General features: G+C 37.4%; 1 protein-coding gene across 2 annotated transcripts in view; it reads right to left on the reverse strand.

Moving 5' to 3' along the window:
- The window catches only part of CUL1 (cullin 1), a 53,572-nt gene that overhangs the window by 9,884 nt on the left and 19,320 nt on the right, over positions 1 to 24,368 (reverse strand). For both annotated transcript variants that reach the window (XM_082279767.1, XM_082279766.1), the window contains exons 3-11: positions 14,865 to 15,039; positions 14,014 to 14,181; positions 12,904 to 12,954; positions 11,845 to 11,935; positions 10,964 to 11,127; positions 7,511 to 7,673; positions 3,801 to 3,931; positions 988 to 1,095; positions 782 to 888 (exon numbers count right to left, since the gene is read on the reverse strand). In XM_082279767.1, coding sequence (XP_082135893.1) covers positions 782 to 888; positions 988 to 1,095; positions 3,801 to 3,931; positions 7,511 to 7,673; positions 10,964 to 11,127; positions 11,845 to 11,935; positions 12,904 to 12,954; positions 14,014 to 14,181; positions 14,865 to 15,039 — 1,158 coding nt within the window. The remainder of the gene's footprint in view (positions 1 to 781; positions 889 to 987; positions 1,096 to 3,800; positions 3,932 to 7,510; positions 7,674 to 10,963; positions 11,128 to 11,844; positions 11,936 to 12,903; positions 12,955 to 14,013; positions 14,182 to 14,864; positions 15,040 to 24,368) is intronic.

Here is a 24,368-nt window from a genome sequence, read left to right on the forward strand (position 1 = left end):
TGAGACCTGACTGGGTGAAAGCTCGGGTGGCACCACGTTGTGCTCCTCCATCTCATGCTTATCCACCAGGCAAACCCCAAACCTACCCTGCACACAGTCAGTAATTGTAAAGGAGAAAATTAATCCTTTGCTGAAGGAAGGAGGGGGTGGGAAAGGGAAAAGCGAACAAGTTCTCACATTTTTGGGTTGTTTGATGGTGGCTTTTTTCCCTCTCCCAAAACAATTAGAAATGTTGCCAGGGGCGAAACTGACACCAATCCAGTATGAATTGAGCTGATACCAACTCAGTATATGAGCTGCTAAATCATTTAAAGCCAAATACCTTGAATTAAAATATGAACCATGAGAGGTTAGAAAGCAGTTTTTGTCCTCCTCAATTTCTGCCCAGATGGAAGAAGGTGTAGAAAAAACAACAGGAGGAAAGCAGCAGTTTTAAGGGAAAAAGGGAATGTGCATATCTTTACAACATACGACCCAATTTAAATTTTTCAGTGTAAAAACCCCACCTAAAACCCTTCCTTCAATTTTACTGAAAGCCCAAAACTTAAGATTCCTATAAGGCAAGAAAGGTTTGCTTATTTCCTCCACTCTTCCTTAAAAAGAAAAGTAAACAACAGAACCTTCAGGAATGGTCCCACCGAAATTTTCATATCCAGAATTTGGTACAATTAATTTCTTGCAAAGTGAAGTTCTGTTTCTGAAGACAGTATAAAACTCCATAGGCTAAAGCATTTTAAAACAAAAGCCAACATGAAATAATCATTCGTCTTTGAGGACATACCTTTTCTTTAGTAAAGAGTCACAGTATCGTGCCAGTAGCTCTGGGGATTTACTGGATGATTGAGCCATTTTTGTCACTGCATTATTATTTATAAATCGACCACAAGCCTATAAATCAAAAAAGATAGTGAAATTTTGGGAGACAATTTTTTTTATTTTGCATGGAAATAAAAAATAAGTCCAGCATCTGCCACTACATGCACTTACTTTGTCTAGTGCAGCCACGAAGCCAGCATCATTGTTGAATGCAGACATGACTAAAGCATTGTACTTCTTATGGACATCCAACACTGTCTGTACATACATTTTTGGATCCTGCAATAAGGAGAGACTGGATTTTGCAAGCTGTTGACTTTCTGCTTCCTACTTCCCCCAAAATGGAGCTATTCACTGGCCCAAGAAAATTTGTTTGGGGAAGGTCCATGAAGTATTAGAAATAACCAGACTGGTTCAGGTCCTGTGTCCAGGACTGACTGATGTTACTGCAAGCTTTGATTTACAGCAACCAGAGTGCAGAGTGTACCACATCACACAGTACAAAATACAACAAAATATTTACTCAACCACTGCAAACATTTTCCAAGACTTAAACTTATTTCAAGTCACACCTGAGAGAGCTGGACAATCATAAAATGGCAGCTGCTATAGAGGAAAATCTCTGTAGTAAGAATGCAACTGGTGTATATCCAATAGGTCCAACTTAGTACGGAAACCTCAGCCACAGGCAGTTCTTAAAAATTATCTGCACAACACCCAGTGGCAGCCAAATGTCAATAAACATCAAGTTTATTGCACTCATACTGAGTTCTATGTGCAGTTACTGATCTTTGTTTCTCAATAAAGATGGAGTGGAGTGAGTGTAGGGACAATGATGGGCAAGTCAATCATCAGGCACACAGGACAGCTACTACACAACAGACTAAAAAAGGCTGGAAGTCTTCAACTCGGAGATCATAAGGTCTTGTTGGCAAGACATGGTGGAATATGGGCAGGGTTTTATGAGGATCCTGAAAAACATTTCCTGTTGCACTGAAGACAGACACAGACGACATGGACCACCAATCTAATGCCATGCTTAAGATAAAGAACTGAGATTATTGAGAACTTCTGAGATAAGGAATGCAAGCGGATTTGAGAGACATTCAGAAAAGTACTGATCACAAAGACTAAAAAAAAACCAAAACAAAGACATAAAAAGCAGCAAATCTTCTCACTGAAGAGCAGTCTTGTTAATACAGTAAACAGAGACTAGAGTGCAACTCCTTCTGCAGTAAAAATCTAAAATAGGTGAGATGAGTCAGGCTGGTATGACTATTTCTTTGCACTGACTACAGAGAAACTGAGAAGCATTTGTTCAGCTGATTGTCTGTTTAGACACAGTACAGGTAAATGAAGTTGGGCAGAATCAACCCTACCTAAGTGTGACAGAGGGCTAACAAGGCAACGATGAACAGCAATACAGTGGTGTGAGGGATACCAGAAGAAAAGGCAGGATGGTTCCCAAGGGAAACAGCCAGAGATATTGCTGTAAAAATGAAGAACAAATGTGTGGAATAAGAAAAGGAACAAAAAAGAAAGATGAGGAAACAATAAAAAGTGTCAGAGGCAGGAAGAGTTCTGTAAATGGCTGGAGACAAAAGAACTAATACATACAAATTCTGGGCCTCCCATCTCTCAAAGATGAAATAATACCTGGAGAAAGAGCTTTCATTTTTTTCCTGGTAAATTCTTCAAGGCCTAAACAGAAAAAAAACCTCAAGAGTGACGACCACTAGGGGGATGTGTCAAGCATGGAGCAGATCTGATTTCAAAATGTAAGGTGACGTCTGCAAATGAAGCTGAAGATGCCTGAACTTGCTTCATGATTACTTTATGATTCATAAAAGATCAACACTGCTAAAAAGTTACGCACTTGAAACAATAGAAGTGAACAGCATCCTTCAATACAGATTACTGCTTCAGTATGAAGCTATATCAAGAATTTCTCAGGACAGCAACAGGTTAAAATGAACTTTGTCAAAAATTGAAATTAATCATAGAATCATAGAGTATCCTGAGTTGGAAGGGACCAACAAGGATCATCAAAGTCCAACCCCTGACCCTGAACAGGACCACTCTAAGAATCATGCTGATGATGTATTCATCAGTGACAGTGCCTGAGAACATTGTCCAAGCGCTTCTTGAATTCCACTTTAAATAAAATTTACCAGAATCTATATTCTACCCTGATCTTGCTTTGTGCTTTGTGCAGTGTTTAATTCTTTTTTTTTCCCTGGAAAACATCATATTGTCTACAGAGAAGAAGGCCAGCAAAGGATTTTAACACCTTCATGCTGCCAAGATGCAACCCTGATCAATACAAAACTAGGTTTGAAATTACAGTTATGGGATAAAAATTGAAAAAGTAGCCTTTCCAAAGACCTGACCTCCTCTTATATTGTGACCTTTCCAACCATTTCAGTTCCTTCTTCTTCTTCTATTCTCATGCTTTTCCAAACAGAAAAAAGACATTATCAAAAAACTCAAACCAACAGAAACTTTCTCTAGTCCCATCTAAGTCAGAATTCCTTAAGATGATGAAATAAAATACAGTTGACTGGAGATAATGCTTCTTGAAACAGTGGACTGTTAGGTGTATTTGTATTGTAAGTGCTGGGTGTTGTATTTGCACAGCCAGCTTTCCAAACAGCATGAAATCCTGACAGAGAGCAAAAACTCAGAAGGAAACTCACTCTTCCCCCCAAACAAAACAAAAACCCCCACACAATTCCCCCCTGCCCCAAACCAAAGAAAACCAAAAAAACACCCCTAAAACCCCTCAAAATTCAAAGAACAGTAAGAAAGTGATCTAGGTTTTATTTTAAGCCTACTGTCAACATTTGAGAATCGCCTAGTCCTTACAAATTAAATTAGTGAGAGGGAAAACAAGCCAACTGGAAGTTTTATCAGGAAGCACTCATTGTCCCCTAATGTAGAAGTGTCAGCAACCACACACAGACTTGTTTTGAGGGGATACTTGCATTTAGTGCAGCTTCTCCACATTTCTCAATTGCAGCTAGACCCTGATTATGAATGTGGGTTTCCAAAAGTTTTTTCAGCTCTCCAAGGCCATCCTGGATTCGAGATACAAGGTTATACATGCGACCCAAGTCTATAAAAGACAAAAAAAGGAAAGCTAGCAATCTCCCATCTGTACTGGCTATTACTTAAATTTCTCATTTACAAGTTGTCAATAGGAGCTAAACATCCATTGTCAACAAAAAACCACATGCAATTGTTCCTGCAAAAAGCCAGAAAAAATGACAGTAAACAATTATACAGTACAGCAAACCTTTGCACTCACCTGGAAAGCTAACACTAGTTAAAGAGATAACAATTTGTTATACTGAGATCTGTTTTTTACCTTCACAATGCAACAAATCTCAATTATAAAAAAGTCACCATTTGAATGGTAGAAAATCTACTTCTGATTTTTAGTTTTCACAGCAATGAATTAAAAATGGTGTTAAACCTCCCTTATTTAAATAACATTTTGAAGTGCTGCCATGAATTCGAGATTGTTATTAATGTTATTGCTGGCTGTGCTACAAGTACTACATTTTCCAGCTGACCCCTGTCCTTTAAATTGTATTCTTAACAGGACAGTTCTCAGAGATCTAACACTACTTGTAGCCCTTTGCATATAAACACTTTTACTTTGGGCAGCATCAATGCTAACAGTTGGAAATTTAAGGCAAAATGTTATGTATTGGTATGACTTTAGCAGATAAATTGAAACATTATAAATCAAATTTCCTTCAATATGTCTTTTATTGTCAGTAAAAGACATATCTTAAAAAAAAGTTTAAGTAACTGATTACCAGCAGAAATAACTGTATCTGTAAGAAAAAAAGAGGTTCTGAAAAGCATTACAATAGAACTAATGAAGGTAAAAATAAACTGCATGTCATTTCACATATCTTAAGGCCAAATCTCATCAGTTTTCAGCCAAAACTTTCCACATCAATTAGCAATTTTGGAAAGTCTCATACTGAAGAGGGTTTTGGTTTTTATTATTTAGTTTCAACAGGATAGAGACTTTGTATTTTCTGAGTGCAGAACTCTTTAAAAAAAAGAGCAAACTTTGAGTTGGCCATAAACCAGGTACACAAACGTACCAGTCACCTCTTGCAATCTTGCCCTCAATGAACAGGCACTCCAGTGAAACAATAAACAATCAGATTATTTACTGTAAACTAAGGAGGATATTTTACCTTGTGGAACCCATCTTAAGGCTGACAGATGCATCTAACTCTTCTGAAGTGCAAGGACTTCTCTGAAGGGCTTGTGAGCAATTTATTACCACCAGAGGATTATCAGATTAAACAAAACAGAGCAATCAATGAGCTGGTGCTCTACCTAACTCTGAAATACAACACACAGAGTTTGATGCCTTCTAATACTGAAGGGAAGACATTTCAGTTCAGTTAGGTTTCTGTGTAACACTTTCCTCTCCTTAAAACTTTGTCAATCAAACTTGCAGATCCGAAAATGAGACTTTTTTTCTCTCTATGAAAACCACAATTGCAACCTGATGTTAACTTTTTTAAGAATAGAAGAATACCCTACAGAACTTTAGAAAAAAGGTAGGGAAAAAATGCCATACATAGATACAATAAGCTGCTGCTAGATTTACCCACAAACAAGGGTTCACAGGTTGGTTGGTCTACGAGGATGTCTGTGTTAGGTGAAGTAAGGAAAAGATGCTACAAAGTTTCATGGAAGATTTGCATGGTAACTCCACCTACATCATTACAACCTTCTCCTAGTAAACCGAATTGTTTCCTACATGTATCAAACTGATGTGAGTAGGCAACACATGAGGAATGTGTCCCACAACCTTTATAACCAGCTTATACATTAGTTGCACAATGTGATTAAAAAGTTACAGAACACCAACAGGAGCAGCCTGTAATACCATATGCTCAAACATAGTGTGCATGGGAGGACCTCAAAACCACTGTACTTTCAAGAGCAAAGCAGTAAGTATTTTAATCAAGAGCAACCTTTTATTGTAAGTTTAGGTTAGTCTACCAAAGGCTGTGTTATTATATCGCAAATTTGAGAATGAACTGATTACAGTGATTAAAGAGTGAATTATCAGACTATTATTCAAAATAAATTTTCTAGTCTTGAAATTTCATGGATCTTAAAAAGGGCAAGGGAACTGCTACAGTTTCCATAAGTGAAGCCCAATAACAGAAGAGAAAATATTTTGAAAAAGAAGAAAAAAAATCAAGCGTTTTAAAAAAAGTCCAGTTAATCTTAGAAATAACCCACATGAAAGTAAACCCATACATAACTAGACAGTGCACAAGACACATCTTTTCTTTTTTACCCTGACAAACTCATGGAATTCCATCACTATGGTACTAAGGGCTGACATAACCCATGAGCTTGATAAAGTAGGAGGAAAAAAGAAAGTCTGCAAAGGCGTCCTGAGTCCAGAAAAAACTTTGTTTGTTCTACTGCTATTTCAATTTCCAGAACTATTTAAAAAATCATTTCACAAATCAACACCCATCAAAATCTCTTCCAATTATGGAGTAAATATTTACAAACATAAACAACATCTGACTCAAGGACTAGTACAGATTATTTACATTTGAATCAGCTAACTTCTGACCTACTAATCACGCTGAATTGCCCTTTTTGATTCTGAAGCATCTCTTAGTTATCAACATGACTATTACAGTAATAATTCATAGTTTCTATTTTAAGACTGATCTACAATGAGACAGAGTCATAGTTACAACTTAAAACTCTCAAATAAACAGTAGCATCACTAGTAACTTAACCACAGCATCTCTTACATTCAGCCACTTTCTTAAGAGCAGTATTTCAGCTATACAGCCTTACTCTAACTTGAAATGCAGATTTAATTAATTCCCCAACTGGGAAATCAGAATCATCATTCATCCTTATCACCTGTATGATCCACAGGAATTAGTTCTGGCTGTTATTTTGTGCTCTGTATTAACTCCTGAAGAAACTCATACAAATCAACACAACTGACAGTTCCTTAAAAGATACCTAAACTCTGATAATCTTCACTTATTTTAGAGGAAGTGCTGAAGAAGTCTTTATTCCACGTATTCTCTATGACAATATAAACTTGATCCATTAGCAACACTTAAGAATCATTTTCACAGCTAAAATTAACTCATCAATTAATAATTTCCACCCTTTTCCCACCCTTTCCTTGTGCTCTATATGCAATATTACATATTTTATATACTCTATTTTAAAAGCTACTTACTTGCTTGCATTCCTCTTTTAACATTTCCTATACACACTTCTAAATACTTTGGATTTTAAAATTCTCAGTGCTGACTCAGGAAGATCCATGAATTAAACTGAAATAGCTGGAAAGAGTACTGGTCTGTTTTTCACCTCCCATCTCTCCCACAAGCTTCAGCTTCTGCTGGAAGGGTGGCTCAAATGCTCTTGAAACTCTCTCAGCCACATTAAGAGAAATCAAACTAGTGCTGTTCTGCCTTAATAGCAGGGATTGGGGTAGGGTCCTTGAAGCAGTATTACCAGCTATCCTGCTTGTCCATCAGTTTAGTGATTATCTTCTCTCTTAATCTAATTCCTGAACAAATGACATCTAGCTAGCAGAAGCTTTTACATTCACAAATCATCAAGGAGGAGAGCTCTAAGCCTAATGCCAGTGTTTGAACCTCCTTACCTTCATTTTTGTCAGCATCCAACAAATTCTGAAACTCTGTATGAAATATCTCCAGGTGTTTTTCAATAAGTACTTGCTCACACTTTCGTGCTAACTCATCTTGTGTGCTCTCATGGAGATACACCTGAACTCTACGCTGCTCCTCAAGAAGGCGAGCTTCGGCCTACAGAAACACAGAGATAAACATGAAACCTGCAGGGAAGGCAGAACGCGAATCTTACAGCAGAAAACAGATGACTGTTCAGTAAATTCTAGAAAACAACAACAAACAAGCCTCTCTCTAGTTTGGTGTTATGGACTACCTACCTAAGCAGTTATTTTTTCTGGGAATCATAATATACATTGGGAATTGATGTTTAAGTTGATGAAAATATTATATACTGTTTAAACGGTGGGGGAGATTCACAGCAAGACTGTTTTCCTGTTGCTTCTGAATAAGAAGTTTACAGATGGAAATCTGCTGTCAGAAAAAGAGAAAGCTGCTGACATGAGATGCTGGCAGTTTTAGAATCAGCAAGCTCTCCAGCTACAGACTAGTTTCATTTAAGACAAACATGAATGTATTTCATGGCTCCACAAAACTAAAAGGCAGGAAACTGCAATTTAACACTATGCCCATGACAAATTTATTTGAATATTCTCATTTACATTCTTACACAGAAAAGCTTTCCAATAAACTACAATCATTTAAATTATACTAGCATTTAATTTGGCATATGAAATGCTACATATGCGTTTCTCCCTGGCAAACTAAAATTCTAAATGTCACTCAAAGAATAGAACTTATGCCAAAATGTAAAATGGAAATTGTTTATGTAACAATTACCTCAATTTTGTTAGCAAAAGTGTTAAGGATTCGCGTTACAAATAATTCGTAACTGCAGCACATTATTAGGGATAAAGTGTGTACGTCCTCTTATCAGACCAAATTATTTAAATTAACAATGTCACCAAGAAAATGAAATTAGGTTAATTTGTTTTCCGAATATGCCAGAATATCAAGTAAGCATGAAAGATCATATTCTGGACAATAAAAAGGGAAGAGTTACACTGCAAGTGCACTGCATCATAGGTAGACAGCTTTAAATCATCTCAGCCACTGTTAGCTTCACTCATTCTGTAATGATTTTGCACTTAGCTCTTGTGAAATGGTCCTGGATTACTGTCTCCTAGAGCTAAACCAGTACTGATAAAAATATAGGACATGAAATCAGTAGGTTGAAAAGGGATATAAGCTCCAGCTCCAGAGTACTTGCCAGTTTCTTACCAGTAAGGAATAACAACCAACTTCCTTACTGACAGCAAATAGCAGCAAATCTTTCTTATGAACATTGGAAACTGGCATCAAGACGGGCAGGACTGTTTATCCTATATTTAACCAATTCTGTATTTCTGTAGTTCAGAAAATTCTGCCGCTTCTAATGCTGCTTCTTAAAATATCCTTAGACCTTGCTTTTAATGCTAACAGTTAACTCTTACTGTGAGCTCTTGTATGAAAAGAAATATTTACTCTGACGCCATGTTTCCTTATACTCTCACTTTTTTTTTGTGTTCTTACAACTTTATTTTCCTTTAAAAGTCACATTTCAGAAACAAGGGAAAAATAATTAGTTCACACCACAGTATCTTCACTTGTTTCAACTATAAAGATCAAAAGTTCAGTTTGAGACTATATTTCAAGGGACAGTCTTAAGAAATACTGACCTTTTTTCCCTACAGCACATCAGGCTATGCCAGCTTTACTCATGAATTCTGGCCTGAGAAGAAAAATTCACAATCCTTCTAAACTCAGTAAGTCCGCCTATATAACTACATACACAAATCCTAGTTCTAGTACAGATTTCATTGAGTATTTTACAAGACACTACCACAATTCTACTGTAACATGGTAACAGTGATGCTATGCTGGTGTGCACTAGGGTACTCCAAGGTTTCTTTTTATTTGGCAATGCTATTTATCTCAAGACAGAACATAAAGTACAGTGCTCCAGTGAGAACGTCAAGTAAGCGTACGAACAGCAGGTTACTCTGTTCACAGTTCATGCTTCCAACAGATTACTTGTAAGATCTTATAGCCACTAGTCTGTAAGGAGATGCCAAGAGTCCCCAAATGGCTTGTACACATCTCTAATATCTTAATCTGAGCAGAGACATAAGGCTACACACTTTCTTGCTGAACATTTTCCCTGCTGTCTGCTAACTTTGTACGTGCTTTGATCTTCAACATCAGCTTCAAGCAAAGCGATTTGCTGTTTTGTGGATTTCTGAAGCCTTGAGGATTGTTTGGGGGTACTAATAAGTTATTTCTACTTGCCAGTAGTCTCTAGTTCTTGAAATAGCAATGACCTTCAGACAGCTTTTTACTGTCCTGTACCAAGGAAGTCTGGATGAGCCAGTCATTCAGGTTCTGAATGACTGAAATTTCCTTACTCTCTCTTCTTTATACATGTATTAGGATCAAAGTTAAAACAAGAACTTGAAAGGGAAGTAGCAAAAATAATTAATTCAACAACAGAAAAGTAAACATAGGTTGGTCTGGTAATTATTGGGAAACTACTAAAAGGCACAATTCCTTTTACTGTGTTATTTCTAGGACTTCCCCTCCCACTTTTTCTTTTTGGGTAATTCACTGACTTTAATGACAAGGGTTAAGAAAGGATGTGTTCTGTGGTAGAAAGCATTACACAAAGAATACTGCAGGAAGGGATGTGTATCTGCATATTACATAGTCAAAAAGCCCTCTTATTTTTTAACTAAGCTGAAAGGGAATAAACAAGCAGCAATTCAGAAAGTGAAGAAATGTGCTGAGAAAAAATATATAAAGCAGCACTTGTCCAAGATGGAAGATGACCCATTACTGGGTCAGTAAAACTGACCCAGTAACCAGGCTAGAAATAGTCAATGTTTATCCTGCTTGCTCTTAGTTGCTCTGTCTGGCATCCCCAAAACGAGAGACTAGTTAAGAACTTAAATCTGACCTCTGTTGATCAGAGGTACTGTGTAGGCGTTCACAACACTAAAATATTCTGAGAGAATTAAAGCTAATTAATTATGTATTTCCTTAGACAGCTTGCTCAGGAAGGTATTTCAATAAATGTGTTGACACACTGTTCCTTGTACAGGAATGGTAAACTTGTGGGATTAAAGCAGACACTATAACAGTAATTCTTGAAGTCCAACAAAATCTGAATTTATTTTAACTTAATCTTCTGTTTTGCCTGTTTATAAAGTTTCAAACTTCCACTGTACTCACTGAAATGCAGTAAGGAGACAAACTTCAGACCAGATAAACACAGAAGCAAATTACTACAGGGAAAAACAGCTAGCTGTTTCTGTAAAATAACCATCATTTTAAGAAACTGATAATAAAAGCCTAAAATTCATATTCCTTTACCTCTAAAAAATATCTGTATCCAGAAAAACAAAAATCACAAAGCAGATTAACTAATTTACCTTCTTCATGTACTCTGTGACTGGGTTCTGTTGCAAGAATTCAGTACTTTCTCGTGTATAAAATCTCTCTGTGTCAGCAAGAAACTGAGATTCAAAGGATTCTTTATAGACAGTTAGTGTAGGTCCTTTTGCAAATGCATCATCTTCATTCAGCCCCAGCTCCACTACAGGAAAAAACCACAACCAAACAAAAAAGACCAAGAAATGACAAAATTGTTTTTTATGAAGTGGTATCCTGCAAATAAACAAGTACACTCCTTCTAACTTAGATGAAAGCAATCAACTGGGACCGTATCAGCACCACTTTTAAAAATGTACATTGATTTTGCACTTAAAAATTTATCAGTACAAGACACTACTAATGTAAACTACACTTTTACATACATTTCTTAAATGTATTATAGGATTTGGAGAACTTCACTATCTCATAAACTAGTTCAGATTCTCCTTTCATTTTTCCCTTTTAAAGAGTTCCAGATTATATGCTGTGTCTGGTTTTATTAATGAAACTGGCCAGTAATTTGGATGGCAATGCTCTCAGTATTATGCAAAATGGAAAAAAAACACCCCACTCCGCTTTGTAAACTACCAGCCTTCCCCACTTCCAGATTTAGGTCCTTAATAACCGATTTGTAAACAATGAACACTCTTGTCTATCAGTTGCACTCTCAAGTTTTACAAACATGGTATAATCAACTGTAATTGTATCAAGTGTCAGTTCAAATATGAAGTTAAACAATACATAACTGCATTCATGTTACTGTAAAAAAAATATTTACTGGACATCCGAGGAGGTGGGATGTTACTTCTGGGCTCTGATAGGGTACACAAATTTATTTATTTTTAAGAAAGTAATAGAATCTTAAAGAAATCACATTTACCATAGGATTGTACAACTCCACTGATCAGCCTTGTATTGATAGTTTCACCATTTCTTTCCTTTTCAATCAATTTCAACACTGCATTTGTTACCTTAGGAAACAGGGATTAAAAGTTAAGTCAAGCACAGAGAAAGCAGCTGGTAGATCAAGCACCATACTAAATTAGGAGTGTATTTCTATATTCAAGAAAAGTCAGGCCCCTTGAGAACAACATTTACGGAGCTCTGAACATATAAAGTTCCTACAGAGAATGATACACCTTTAAGTTATACAACATAGTTACAGTCTGATTAGTGGCAAGGTGTATACGGGTATTAAAGTGAATGGTATTTTTTTTTTTTCTTTAATTTCAAAAAAACCATCTTCTGAGCCAAACTTCTCTTTGTTTTATACCTGAAATACAAAAAAACTTTGTAGCAAGAGCTGAGCTAGTCACCTGTTCTTGGGACAAATAATCTGCTGCAACTACTTCATTAGGAAGTACTGGTAACAAGTGAAATCCACATACATGTACCTAAAAATTGTGATGGAATGTCTTGTTTTATATTGTGCTGATTCACTAATTTTAAACATTTGGCTGACCTGAATCTCCCAGGCATCAGCATATATGTAACAATTCACAGCAACATTAGGAGAGACCAAAATACCAGCCAGTCACTCTCTGCTCTCATCCAATCTCAACTCCCAAACCTTAAGACATGACTGCCATCAGCCTGTACTCCTGCCTAGCTTAGAAACCACTGAACTTGCTACTTCATTTGAGTCGCCTTAGCTTTCTAAAAAAATAAGAAGCCAAGTGTCCTCTCAGCAGAGAGGTAACAGAACAGTCTTGGTATCAAGGTTCAATCACACACACAAAGGCCTATTCCTTCAAATACTTTTTTTTTTTTTTTTAATATCACAAAGGAGAAGTAGAGGGCTCAATTTTGTTTTCTGGGTCTGTGTTCACCCCCCGTCCCCCAGCTCCCCCCTCCACAAACTCCTTGAAGCAGTTACTAACGATATATGAAATGAACCCTATAAAATAACACTATAGTTTTAATATATTTATGTATATACCTGCTTATTTAATGGCCTGAATAAGCAGTCTCTCCAGGTCACCAAGGCAAGCTAGAAGCAAAAGAAGGGAGAAGAAAGATGGAATAAAGAAAATATTTACATATACACGTATACATGCAGGGTAACTCCCTATTTAAGGAAAGCTGATGTAGTATGCTAACTAATCAGAACTTTCAAAATTATATTTTGGCACATACATTTCTCAAGCAACGAGATTGTCTCACACTAAAATTACAACCTGCTTTACTACTAACTTTACCAAGTTGTTCCTTTTTCTACCAGCGGATCCACTGCCAACTCTGGAAACTAACAAAACCCCCTTTGAGTTACTTTGAGAACATACAGCTTTTTTTGTTGGCAGTTTCCAAGCTGACACAGTCCCTTATAGCATTAGGCTAGTAAAGTGAAGAGGAAGGGAAGTAAGGATACCAACTGTTTTTCTACCACATGTAAAGTTATTTTAGTGAAGCAGGAGAACAGCACAGCACTTTCCTAATGCTTCACCAGTAAGGACAGTAATTACCCTTTATTTAAAAAAAACCCCTTTTAGTTATCTGAGATACAGAAGCTCTGTTAAGTTCTTCTCTTATTTATATTACTTTACATTAAAAAAAAATTATCAAGATCACATATCAATCAGAACTGTACCAAAATAAATTACACTAAAAACCAAATGTTGTCTGAATCTTAGCAGCTTGGCCGCTAACAAATTTGTAGAGATGTATTAAAGTCATCAGAAAAAAAATACTATTTCCTTCTTCATTTGGTGATTGAAATGCTTGGCTGAATTCTAAGTGGGATGACAAGGCCATGCTGAGGCACACAGATAACACTATAAGCAGTAAATATTCAGAAACAGACAACCCTCAACAATCTACTACTGGAAGTCCCAAAATGTACAAGGCAGACTGAACATCTCACAGGCTTAGACACTTGGAATTTTTACGAATATACTGGGGTAGGAGTAGGGGAAGGAAGGAGAATGCCTCTTTGACCACTTCTTCAAAACTTCTGTGGACCTCCTACAAGATTCAAGGAGTGATCTGCAGGATGATAACCCAAACATGGCAGATGGAATGGACAAATCACTCACTTCAAAAAGCTACTTACTGAATAAATTTCATATATTCCTTTACGACCTTCATCGCACTCACGACGAACCCAATGTCGATTGAGGTAGGCACATATCCCATTCAATACTTTGCTTGAAAACCTATAATCTTCCCACTGTTGAGTGTAGAATTTCAGCACACTCTCATCCATCAAATCTTCACCATCCTGAAATTACAAGTTTGCCAATACTGTAGCGCAATTTTAAGGTACAACCAAGATACATAAGGGTATACAAATTGACTGTATAATAAATCTGCACCATGCAATGTATTAACAGGAAACACACTGCCAATACATTTAGTTCTACATTATTAAAGCACAAAACCAGTAGGAGATTTCGAAATTAAAAGGCTGGGAAAAAAAAAAAAAGGCACAGCACAGATAAAGCTCCAGAAGACATCCCTGTCCCTATGGATGCAAGACAACATCCAGTTCTATTAGTGGTTTATTTATTAAACTAAAATAACGGCCATCATCAGGCATTTTCAACATGACAGGCATCCATTTTTTCGGCATTCCTAATATGCTGGTTAATTGCTTGTAAAGTCTAGCTATTCTTGCTCAAGTACAGGACAGCTTAAGATGTCATGTAACATTAATTCTATAAAACACAGGAATGTTGTTTTGGCTTGAAGAGGAAAAGCAGCTCAAAGGCACAAACATAGGAACTGATCTATGTCTGAGGTAAAGCCAACAAAACATTCTAATGGCTATGGAGACAAAAGTACATTTTAAGATCATTCAATTTACTTCCAGTAGCTGCATACACCTCTAGGTTTGCTGATACAGCTTTTCTCACTCCAGTTTATGTTACTACAAGTGCAGATCGATCCCATACCCCATCTTACCTTAAGGAGATTTGTCAAGTAGTTCTTCAGAAATTCTTTTAGCCGTTTGTACAATTCCAAGCCAACAAACTGAGCGCCTCCAGGTGTCTGGCCCTTTTTCGATTTAGAAGGAGGTACTCCAGCTCCCCGTGCTTGATTAGACTGGTGTACACTGGTACAGTAGTTATAAACATGACTGACAGGAAAGTTAAGGAATGCATTTGTACCACCTCAAGACATTAAAAATACAATGAAAAACGTTAATTTCAGTAGGCTATTATTTATACAACTGTGAATGACTTAAACATAATGCATTACAAGATGCACTAGCCCACATCAAATCAAACCAAAGCTAAGAAAATTAAGTAATTTTCAGCAGCATTATCTGCAGCAAAACTGTGTCAGACTGCTGAGGGCACTGCAAGTATCGATCCCAACATTAAATTCATTTAACGCTTACTTAACAAGACCACCAAGAAAACAAATCAGTGGAATTTGCTGATAAGATTATTTAAATTGAATTTATTTGATCTATTATACTTCTCTTCTACAAATACATAAGCTTCCATTTGAACTGAAAGAAATTTCAATACTAGCCTCAAGCAACACCGAGTAGTTGAAAACACAAGAGAATATTTTTGCTCTCTTTCAAACACCATCTCCTATAAAAGATTTGGCCACTGAAGACTGGCACATAGGACAAACCTGGAAAGCAGTAATGGTGAGACACACACATATTTAAATGTACACTATAAGATGAGATTCACTAAAAACCAATTTTAGGCTACAAGTTAATCCCAAAATGTCAGTGTAAAAATTACAGTCAGAGAATTGTTTCAATTAGAAAAGACTTCCAAGATGAATCCAACCATTATTATAGCACTGCCAAGTCCACCACTAAACCATCTCCCTAATCACCATGTCTAAGGGTCTTTTAAATAGTCCAGAGACACTGATTCCACCACCTATCTGGGCATATCATTCCAATGCACGACAACGCTTACAGTAAAGAAAGCTTTCCTAATATCCAATCTTCATCTCCTCTGATGCAACTTAGGGCCATTTCCTCTTGTCCTGCAGCTTATTCCATGGGAGAAGGTGCTGACCCCCACCTGGCTATGACCTCCTTTCAGGCAGTTGTAGAGGGCAATGAGGTCCCCCCTGAGCCTCCTTTTCTCCAGCCACAGCTCCCTCGGCCCCTCCTAATCAGCCTTGTGCTCCAGACCCTTCACCAGCTCCTTTGCCCTTCTCTGGACACAATCCAGCCCCTCAGTGTCTTTCCTGTTGTGAGAAGCCCTGAACTGGACACAGGATTCGAGGTGCAGCCTCATCAGTGCTGAGTATAGCAGGACCATCACTTCTCTGGTCCTGCTGGCCACATTATTGCTGATACAGCCCAGGATGCCATTGGCCTTCTTGGCCACCTGGGCACACACTGGCTCACGTTCAGACAGCTGTCAAACAGCACTCCCAGGTCCACGGGAAAGCACCCTTTTCCACTGGGAAGGTTTCCAGCCACTCTTCCCCCAGCCTGCAGCACTGCCTGGGGTTTTTGTGGTTGAAGTGCAGGACGCAGCATGTCACCTTGATGACCCTCATACCACGAGCCTCAGCTCACTGGTCCTGCCTCTTTGGATCCCTCTGCAGAGCCTTCCCACACTCCAGCAGATCAGTACTCTCCCCCAAGTTGGTGTCCTCTGTGAACTCACTGAGGGTGCACTTGATCCTCTTGTCTCAGTCGTCGATGAAGAGATTTAACAGAAGTGGCTCCAGCACTGAGCCCTGGGGAAGGCGGCCTGTGACTGGCTGCCTGCTTGCTGCCTGTGCTGCATGCATTCATATAGATGCCCTTGGCTGGGCTCTTGATCCCACCACCTTCTTCTTGGGCTAGAAGCCCTAATTCCTGTGTGACCAGACAATTCTATGGTTTCTAACACATCAGTGACCCCTTTGCTGCCACGTGGATCTCCATCCCCTGCCTCCACTGAGATGTGAGATCAAAGGACCTCACTAGCACACCATCCCCCAAACATCAGCATGCTGCCCCCTGGTTTTATCCTTTTCCCTTTTCAAATCTAGTTTAAAGCTCTCTCTAGGCGACCTCTAGGTAACTCTTCTGCAAAAATACTTTTCCCTTTTTTAGATAGGTGCACCCTGTCTGTCACCAAGCAGGTCTGGTGTCATATAAAATAAACCCTGATCCAAAAAAAAAAAATTCTGTTAGTGACACCAGGCTCAGAGCCAAGTATTGATCTGTCAGCTCTTCCTGTTTCTTCCCTCATCATTCCTTGCAACTGGAAAGAGAAAGGAGAAAACTTGTGCTTCTGACTTCTTAACCAGTCATCCCAAGTCCCTGAAGTGTCTCTTGATTACCTTTTGACTTCTTGTTGCAACTTCACTACTGTCTACCTGAAAAATCTGAGAACCGTCCTAGGGTAGGAAGTTTGCTTTTTACATCTTTAAGCCAGGTACCAGAGAGGCAGCAGATGACCCTAGCAAGTAGCAGCAATATTCTTTCCTCTTATACTAATAAGTATAAGGGGAAATATACTAATAATATATATATAGTAATATAACTAACATATATACACTAATATAACTAATACATATACTACTAATATATATATATACACTAATAATACTAACAGCCTGGAAGACTCACTGTAACTATCAATGTAACATTTCAAGAACACTTTCCGTTTTCTGATCCAAAAAATTCAAATATTCAGAAATTCTTCCAAAGTAATAAGTGGAAGTCACATTGTCCCAAACACCTCAAATAAGGCAGCATCCTTAAAGAAGCTGCATTCCACAAGCATGAAAAATAAACTAGTTAAGTACCACCCAAACTGAACTTGATGAGGACTCAGATCTGACAACAAAAAATCACCCTGACACACAGACAACAATCAGCCAACAGGAATGAAACTACTGAGCACTCACTCTTCTACTGGCAGTCCAAGGACAGGCTTTTGAGTCACATCCCTCACTAGAAAACACTGTATTAACCAATCCAGAAAGTTTAATTTGGTTTTAACTTGTGTTTTAACACAAGTGGACCCAGTTTTAGCCACTAGACAGGTTTCCTGCACAGCACACCATGAATTAGAAAATTAATACGTTGCAGAGACTTAACTTTTATCTTTCCCTTCACAAAGTCCAGCACAGTAAAATGGGAAGATATCAGCACAAATAAATACCAAGGAAATTATAAACCACAAATATATGATGCATTACAGTCATTATAAACAGACTTGCTTCTAAATAGTAAAGCTCAAGAAGAAAAATGTCTCAAAATATCCAGTTAAATTCCTTGTAATCAACTTTATAAAATGCTTCATAGACGAATCATACCCTTAAACAGGGTTTAACAATCAGAGCATCCTGCATGCCACCAGCAGCAAGGCTTAGGGTCTTCACGTCAAACTGAAAGGAAAGCCTTCTCACAGTCTATATTTACATGCTTGTTCAGAAAGTCGTTGCATAGTGTGCAAAGAAGTAATGCCCTTTGCCTAAGATTAACCCTTTTGGAAAATACACAGTGTATATTTATTTCTTATCTGTTACCTCATCCAGGTGCCTAATAACTATATTTCCCACAACGTCAACCAATAACATTAAGCCTTCATTTGTATTGAATTGAAGCAATTGAACTTCTAATCAGCCTCTTATCTCTATCAGCCACTGATTTCCTGGACATGAATGATTTTTTCCATCTCCTAGTAATTTGTTCAAATTCCCTGGCACTGTTGCTACTTTTACCATCTACACTTCGATTTCAGAATTCCCTGTTCAAGTGAAGAACACCACACAGCGCAACAATTTTCCTCTAGATATGCAACTTACTTTCTTGTCACAGACAAGAAAAGCAGGGTTTACCTCACAGATTAATTTTAAAATAGCTAATATATAAATTTTTCTAAATTGTTTATGGAAAACCTCTCCATCATGATACTAAGAATTTAGGGCTGATTCACAAATACCCAGTTGACACCCCTGCCTCCTTCTTCCCCTAGCTCTCCTATCCCAAGTGGTTTTGAGCAAGCCTGAAAATATGAAGACTGTCCAGACGAAAGGCAATTCTTGCAGTTTTGAGAGTACTGCCGGACAAAAACATTCTATTAATCTCTACAAAATATCACAACAGCCTTCAGAAAAATAAAAAGCAAAGATTAGAAGACAAGCCTTTTTCTAACACCATACATTTTATTACTAAACCCACAATTCCTTGTGAAGTAAACACTGAGAGAGACAGAGACCTTTTGTCCACGCATGACAGTAATCACCTCAGAGCTGCAACAAAAGCAATTCCAGTAACGCCCATCTTTACCTTTTACTCTGGCTTGAGATCTGCTAGCCAAAGGGTCCAACACACCACTTCTGAAGTGCTCTAGTTTCCTTGTTCCATACAAGTCAAACTGAAGTTAGTTTCCCCATGCAGAAGGCAGTTTGCAAGTGTAAGTAACTCGTTGACATATTCTACATAAAAGCATGCTCTCTCACACTTTGTTTACAATCTGTGTCCCCATCTGCTAGAGCCAGCCACTGACAGAAAGACGGACATATTCAAAACAAAATCAGATTTGCGCTGCTTACAACAAAGTGTATGACAGTCCATCTGAGAATCACAAGGGGAATGCTATGAAAAGAATTCTTAGTTGCAGAAAGCAAAATAAATCCCTCAATGCTTTGTATGCTGGAAGCTATATACATATTCAAGCAGCTACCAGGAAACATTTTGGGGGCATTTGCACAATTCTGTATAGCAATTTGCATACCATAACAAGCAAAGAAATTAAATAATCAATAGAAAAGTTTGAACCACAGTGAAGCTGTGCTGGTCCCCAAGCTTCTGGCTGCTGAACTTCAGATTTGGCCTAGAAAACAAACCATCTACAGGAGGAACTGATCAAGATCAATCTCCTCTAAACCTTCCATACAGTGAAGGAGAAATTAAATTTACTTGTCTAAATTAAAATTTGAGGTAGAAGACTGCAAGGAAGTTTAAAAAATAATTCAGCATTGCGCTGTTCAAGATGAAAAATCTTTTCAGAACTTTATCCTCCTTCAAAAGTCTTCAGAACAAAAAACAGCTAAAGACAAATTAATTTTACCACCTCTGTCATCAATATAATTTAGACTTCTTTCTACAGCCTTGGCTCAGTTTCTAAAGGTGGGAAATGGAAAGAAAAATCCTGTGCTGCCACACTGTAATAAATTGAAGGCTTCGTGTAAGATCACTTCCACCGAAGGCAATGGTCCTAACATACAACCCAGCTGGAGAGCTTACTCGCCACCTGGTTTCCAGTAGCATGGGAGCTCATGCAGTCAGTCAGTCATGTGGCCTGGGGAAGTAACTGGCACTACAACTGTGGTCCCTGTCCCCAGGGCCTTGGTGACCAGATACGAACTTCTGTGTGCACACAGGGGAAGTGAAACAGGCTCTTTCAGCAGCACTGCATAAATTTTTTCAGCAAGTACGCCAACAAAACACAAGCTTGTGCATACTATGGTCAACTCTAATCTGCCCTCTGCCCTCAAAAAGTACCCAACTACTCCACACAGGTGTTTTTTCCTCTTGGAGCAACTGCAAACCAAAGTCACATAAGAAAAATAATCAGTTTTGTAATTCAACACCCAAGAAAGCACTCAGACTTTACACTAATGAGTATAAATTACTCAGTTTTGCACAAGTCTAAGTTTTTAAAAGAAAACAGTTCTGCTGAGGTAATAATTGCTTCACCTTTCACCAGCACAGCTGGGTCCCCACAGTTCTTCCATATTGCTATGAAAAATTAACATAAGTGGAAGAAGTCTGTGCGAGGAACAGATACGTAAAATTAAAGGAACTGAAAGGGAAGCAGAATTAACACAACACAGCAGAAAACTACAGTGCAGAGATGCCCACAACAACACAAGCTGAACAACTCTCCAACCACAATTTCTCTCTCATTACTTCTAGTCTCTTTATTATAAAGATCAGTTTTAGGCATAAATTTGCTACTTCACAGACCTTACGCAGTAATTAACTTTATGCTCAGTGCTTGACAGCTGGCCTAGAGGACTAAACTGAGATTAGCTCCACTTTTGTCAAAAATCTGTATTTTCCCAGATTACACTAAAGGCATGCAAGAACATCATATAGAGAGTTACTGAAAATACTGATGGGAAAATGGCTAGGGAAGATTACAGAAGCTTTGTATTATTGTAGAACCCCTTCTATACAAACAATACAGCTTATTATATTTACTAAAGAACTGCTATACCAATTTTCTTCAAACTTAAAGCCATTCAACTCCTGTTGAAATCCCGAAGATTAGATTGGATTTCCCCAAACATAAGAGAAGTTGCAAAGAGAAGTGGACATGTCCATGTGACTTTAATGTTTTGTGAGTCAAATGACGAAGGAATTTTGCATGAGTTTTTGAAATTATAAGCTTGTCAAAAAACAATCACTTTTTAAAACAAGTGCTTTGAACACTCACTTTAACTTTGTGAGGAGCAGCAGTAAAACAAAAACCCCAGAAACCGTCATTCTTTTCAGGGAGGTATCAGCAAGAGATTTTATGCATGTTCAGTTCATCATCCAGTAAAGAAGGGCCACCCCCACAAAGCAATTCAGAGAAAACAAACAAACAAAATTAAGATCCTGTACCCAGCCCCACACACCACTTGTGCTAAAAAACTACTAAATTTTAATTGATACATTAAAGTCTTTAGATTTGATAAAACTGCTCTGCTAAATCACTCCATTTTAGACAAACTTTTAGTCAGGGAAGGGCTGAGGCAGAGATTGAGGAGCCATTACAGCATCAGCCATGCAGCTGCTATGAAAATCCAGGCATACCTCAGCTCAAACATATTTCTACAAGTCTGAGATCAGAGACACTTTCAGCAAAAGTCATCTGAAGACTAACAGATAACTTCTTGTTTCCCTCTTCATGGCATAAACTCAGCAGAATCATAGAGAAGCACTGAGTTACAAGGAAAACACAAAATTTCAAAGCCAAATGCATAAACAAAGTGTACAGTCTTTATGCCAGGGAGTGTAAGAACCTCCGAGTTGTGTAAGAACCTCTGAGGTTGCTTTTAAATTTAGCTTTCTTTGCATTGACAGAGGTTGGTTTTGAAAAGAATATTATTGGTTACTATAAAAAGCAAGTGGAACAGCAAGCAATCATTGTGGAAGAGTGCATAAAGAAAGGAAATGATTGCACAAATATAAACATATTCTGCCCTTCTTTCAAACTGAAGATGCAATCTTTGTAAAAACACACAAATGCATACAATTATATGTACTTTCCACACAAGAAAAAGTGTATTAGGCACCCTTCAAACATGTCAACAAATAAATTTACTTCTACCTTCATGTTTCACACAAGCACTAACTGGAATATGAGAAGTGCTATGAAATAGGATATTGAATATAAGCAGGACTAATACTAGCAGACAGAAGAGGCTGCCTTGATGTATCCAAAGTGACCTTAAACAATTTGACACTGAAGTGAAAGGATGGCTTAGAGTGACAGAATCTTAAGAGAAAGTGTCTGAAATGTAAATAAAAAGTGCATGCTTTAACACCTCAGTATCTTTTCTGTACAGAAAGAGCATAATAATCTGTTCAGAAAGAAATAACAAGAGCATACCATGCTGCCTGGTAACAACTGATTCATGTAATTAGAAAATAAAATATTTTCACAGTTTTAATATGCATCTGCTGATCTGAAATCCTACTAAAATACAGGAATTCAAGTGAAAGCCACAAGGAAGAAGACTGTATTAGAAGCAACTACAAAAGACCTTGGCAAATGGACGCCAGGAAAAGGGCTTCATGGTTTTGCTTTGTCAACATGTACTGCTGGTGCTGAATCTACTCACAGGAAAAAAAAATTAAATATATTTATACTTTCTATTTTATGAACAGATTATCCTGAGTCATCTGGTATTTTTAAAGTGTAAGCATACTACACAATTATTTAATGTTCAACACAGTATTTCCCTATATCACTTGCTAATATGTGAGAAAAAAAAAGTTATAAAATGATTTTGTGATGTACAATTACTTATATTTAATCCAATGGATAATCAGTAGCTACCGCTTTGTTAAAATAAGTAAACAAAACTGAATCACAACAAGCAAGGACTTTTCATAAAATATTGAAACGTGACAGAACAGCCTAGCCTTTACCTAACCGGGACAAACTTCAAGCAATTATTTTGAAAATATTTACTAATGATGGCTAATAATGGAATAATATATGAAACACATTTGTAAAATCCAATTTACTGATGTAAGACTTGAGCAAATTTTAAGTAATAGTAAATTCAGTAATTTTCTTCAAATTTCCACATAAAACACACACGATAATGATGTCAATCAACTACTGAAACGTATTCTAGGAACTTGCTGAAATCAACAGTGTAATTTTTATGTACATAACACCTGAAAGACTTTGAAAGCCAATCTGAACACTGCAATCTGGACATTGCAGTTTATATCTTAGTTAAACAACCACACCACGCCTTCCACAGTATTATAAACTCTTCTTATCAATGAAAACATTTTAAGATATCCTCATGCAGATATAAATCTTATTTGTTATAAATTAATAGCACTTGGAATCTTTAAACTCGTCTTATTTTTCTCAAATTTTCTTTAAACATTAAACTTGGATGAAAAGATTAATCTGCTCTGCATGGGCGTAAATTAACTACATTGTTTAAAAGAATCCCTAAAAATGCTTCTCAGATTATGTGTTGTAAATCAGGGCAGTGAAAGCATGAGTTTATGTCAAAATGTTGCCATTTCAAATAAACACTGCACACATACAAAAGAGAAGCACACCACTAATCTTTCCATTCGTCAATGCTATCTGAAAGTTGTTGATGCGTGTTTTGACAAAAAAATAATATTTTAGAAAGCTACTCAGCTCTTTGTCTAAGTCACTGTGAAAAATTACACAACTTTGATACAGTGCAGGAAAGTTCTCTGACATTTTAGTACCTGGCCTGAGAATCTTAAGATATATAAAAGAAGAAAGAAAAGTCACAAAATTCTTTTGTTCTCCCCATTGCTGAGTTTAAATACAAATGTTAAGTAAATCCCAATTCATCCTCTCATACCATGAGGCCTGAGGAAAATAAATTGCAGGCTCACCATACAATTAGTTTGAAAAATGGACATCACCACCTTCCAAAAGAGAAGAAAATAGTACAAGATGTATGAATATCTTATCACTGCCAAACGGAGTTAAGAAGAGGTGGCTATAAAGACAAGCGGATTACATCAATATAAATAAGCTGAGTAAGAATAATTCTAGTAAGCCAAGTAATAGGTTTTCAATCAACAATTCAAAACAAACTCAGAACTTGCTACACAAAAGTACAGTTCTCTCTTGGACAGACTAACTGGAAGTTTCCTCCAAACAGACTGAATGCCATCAGGAGACGTTCTGTATACATATACCACTAATGCTGACTTTTACAAGTGAGTCCTGTGGCTCACAGCCTCCAAACTAACTGTTA

Source organism: Coloeus monedula (genome assembly GCF_965178545.1).
Source record: "Coloeus monedula genome assembly, chromosome: 1".
Taxonomy (NCBI): domain Eukaryota; kingdom Metazoa; phylum Chordata; class Aves; order Passeriformes; family Corvidae; genus Coloeus; species Coloeus monedula.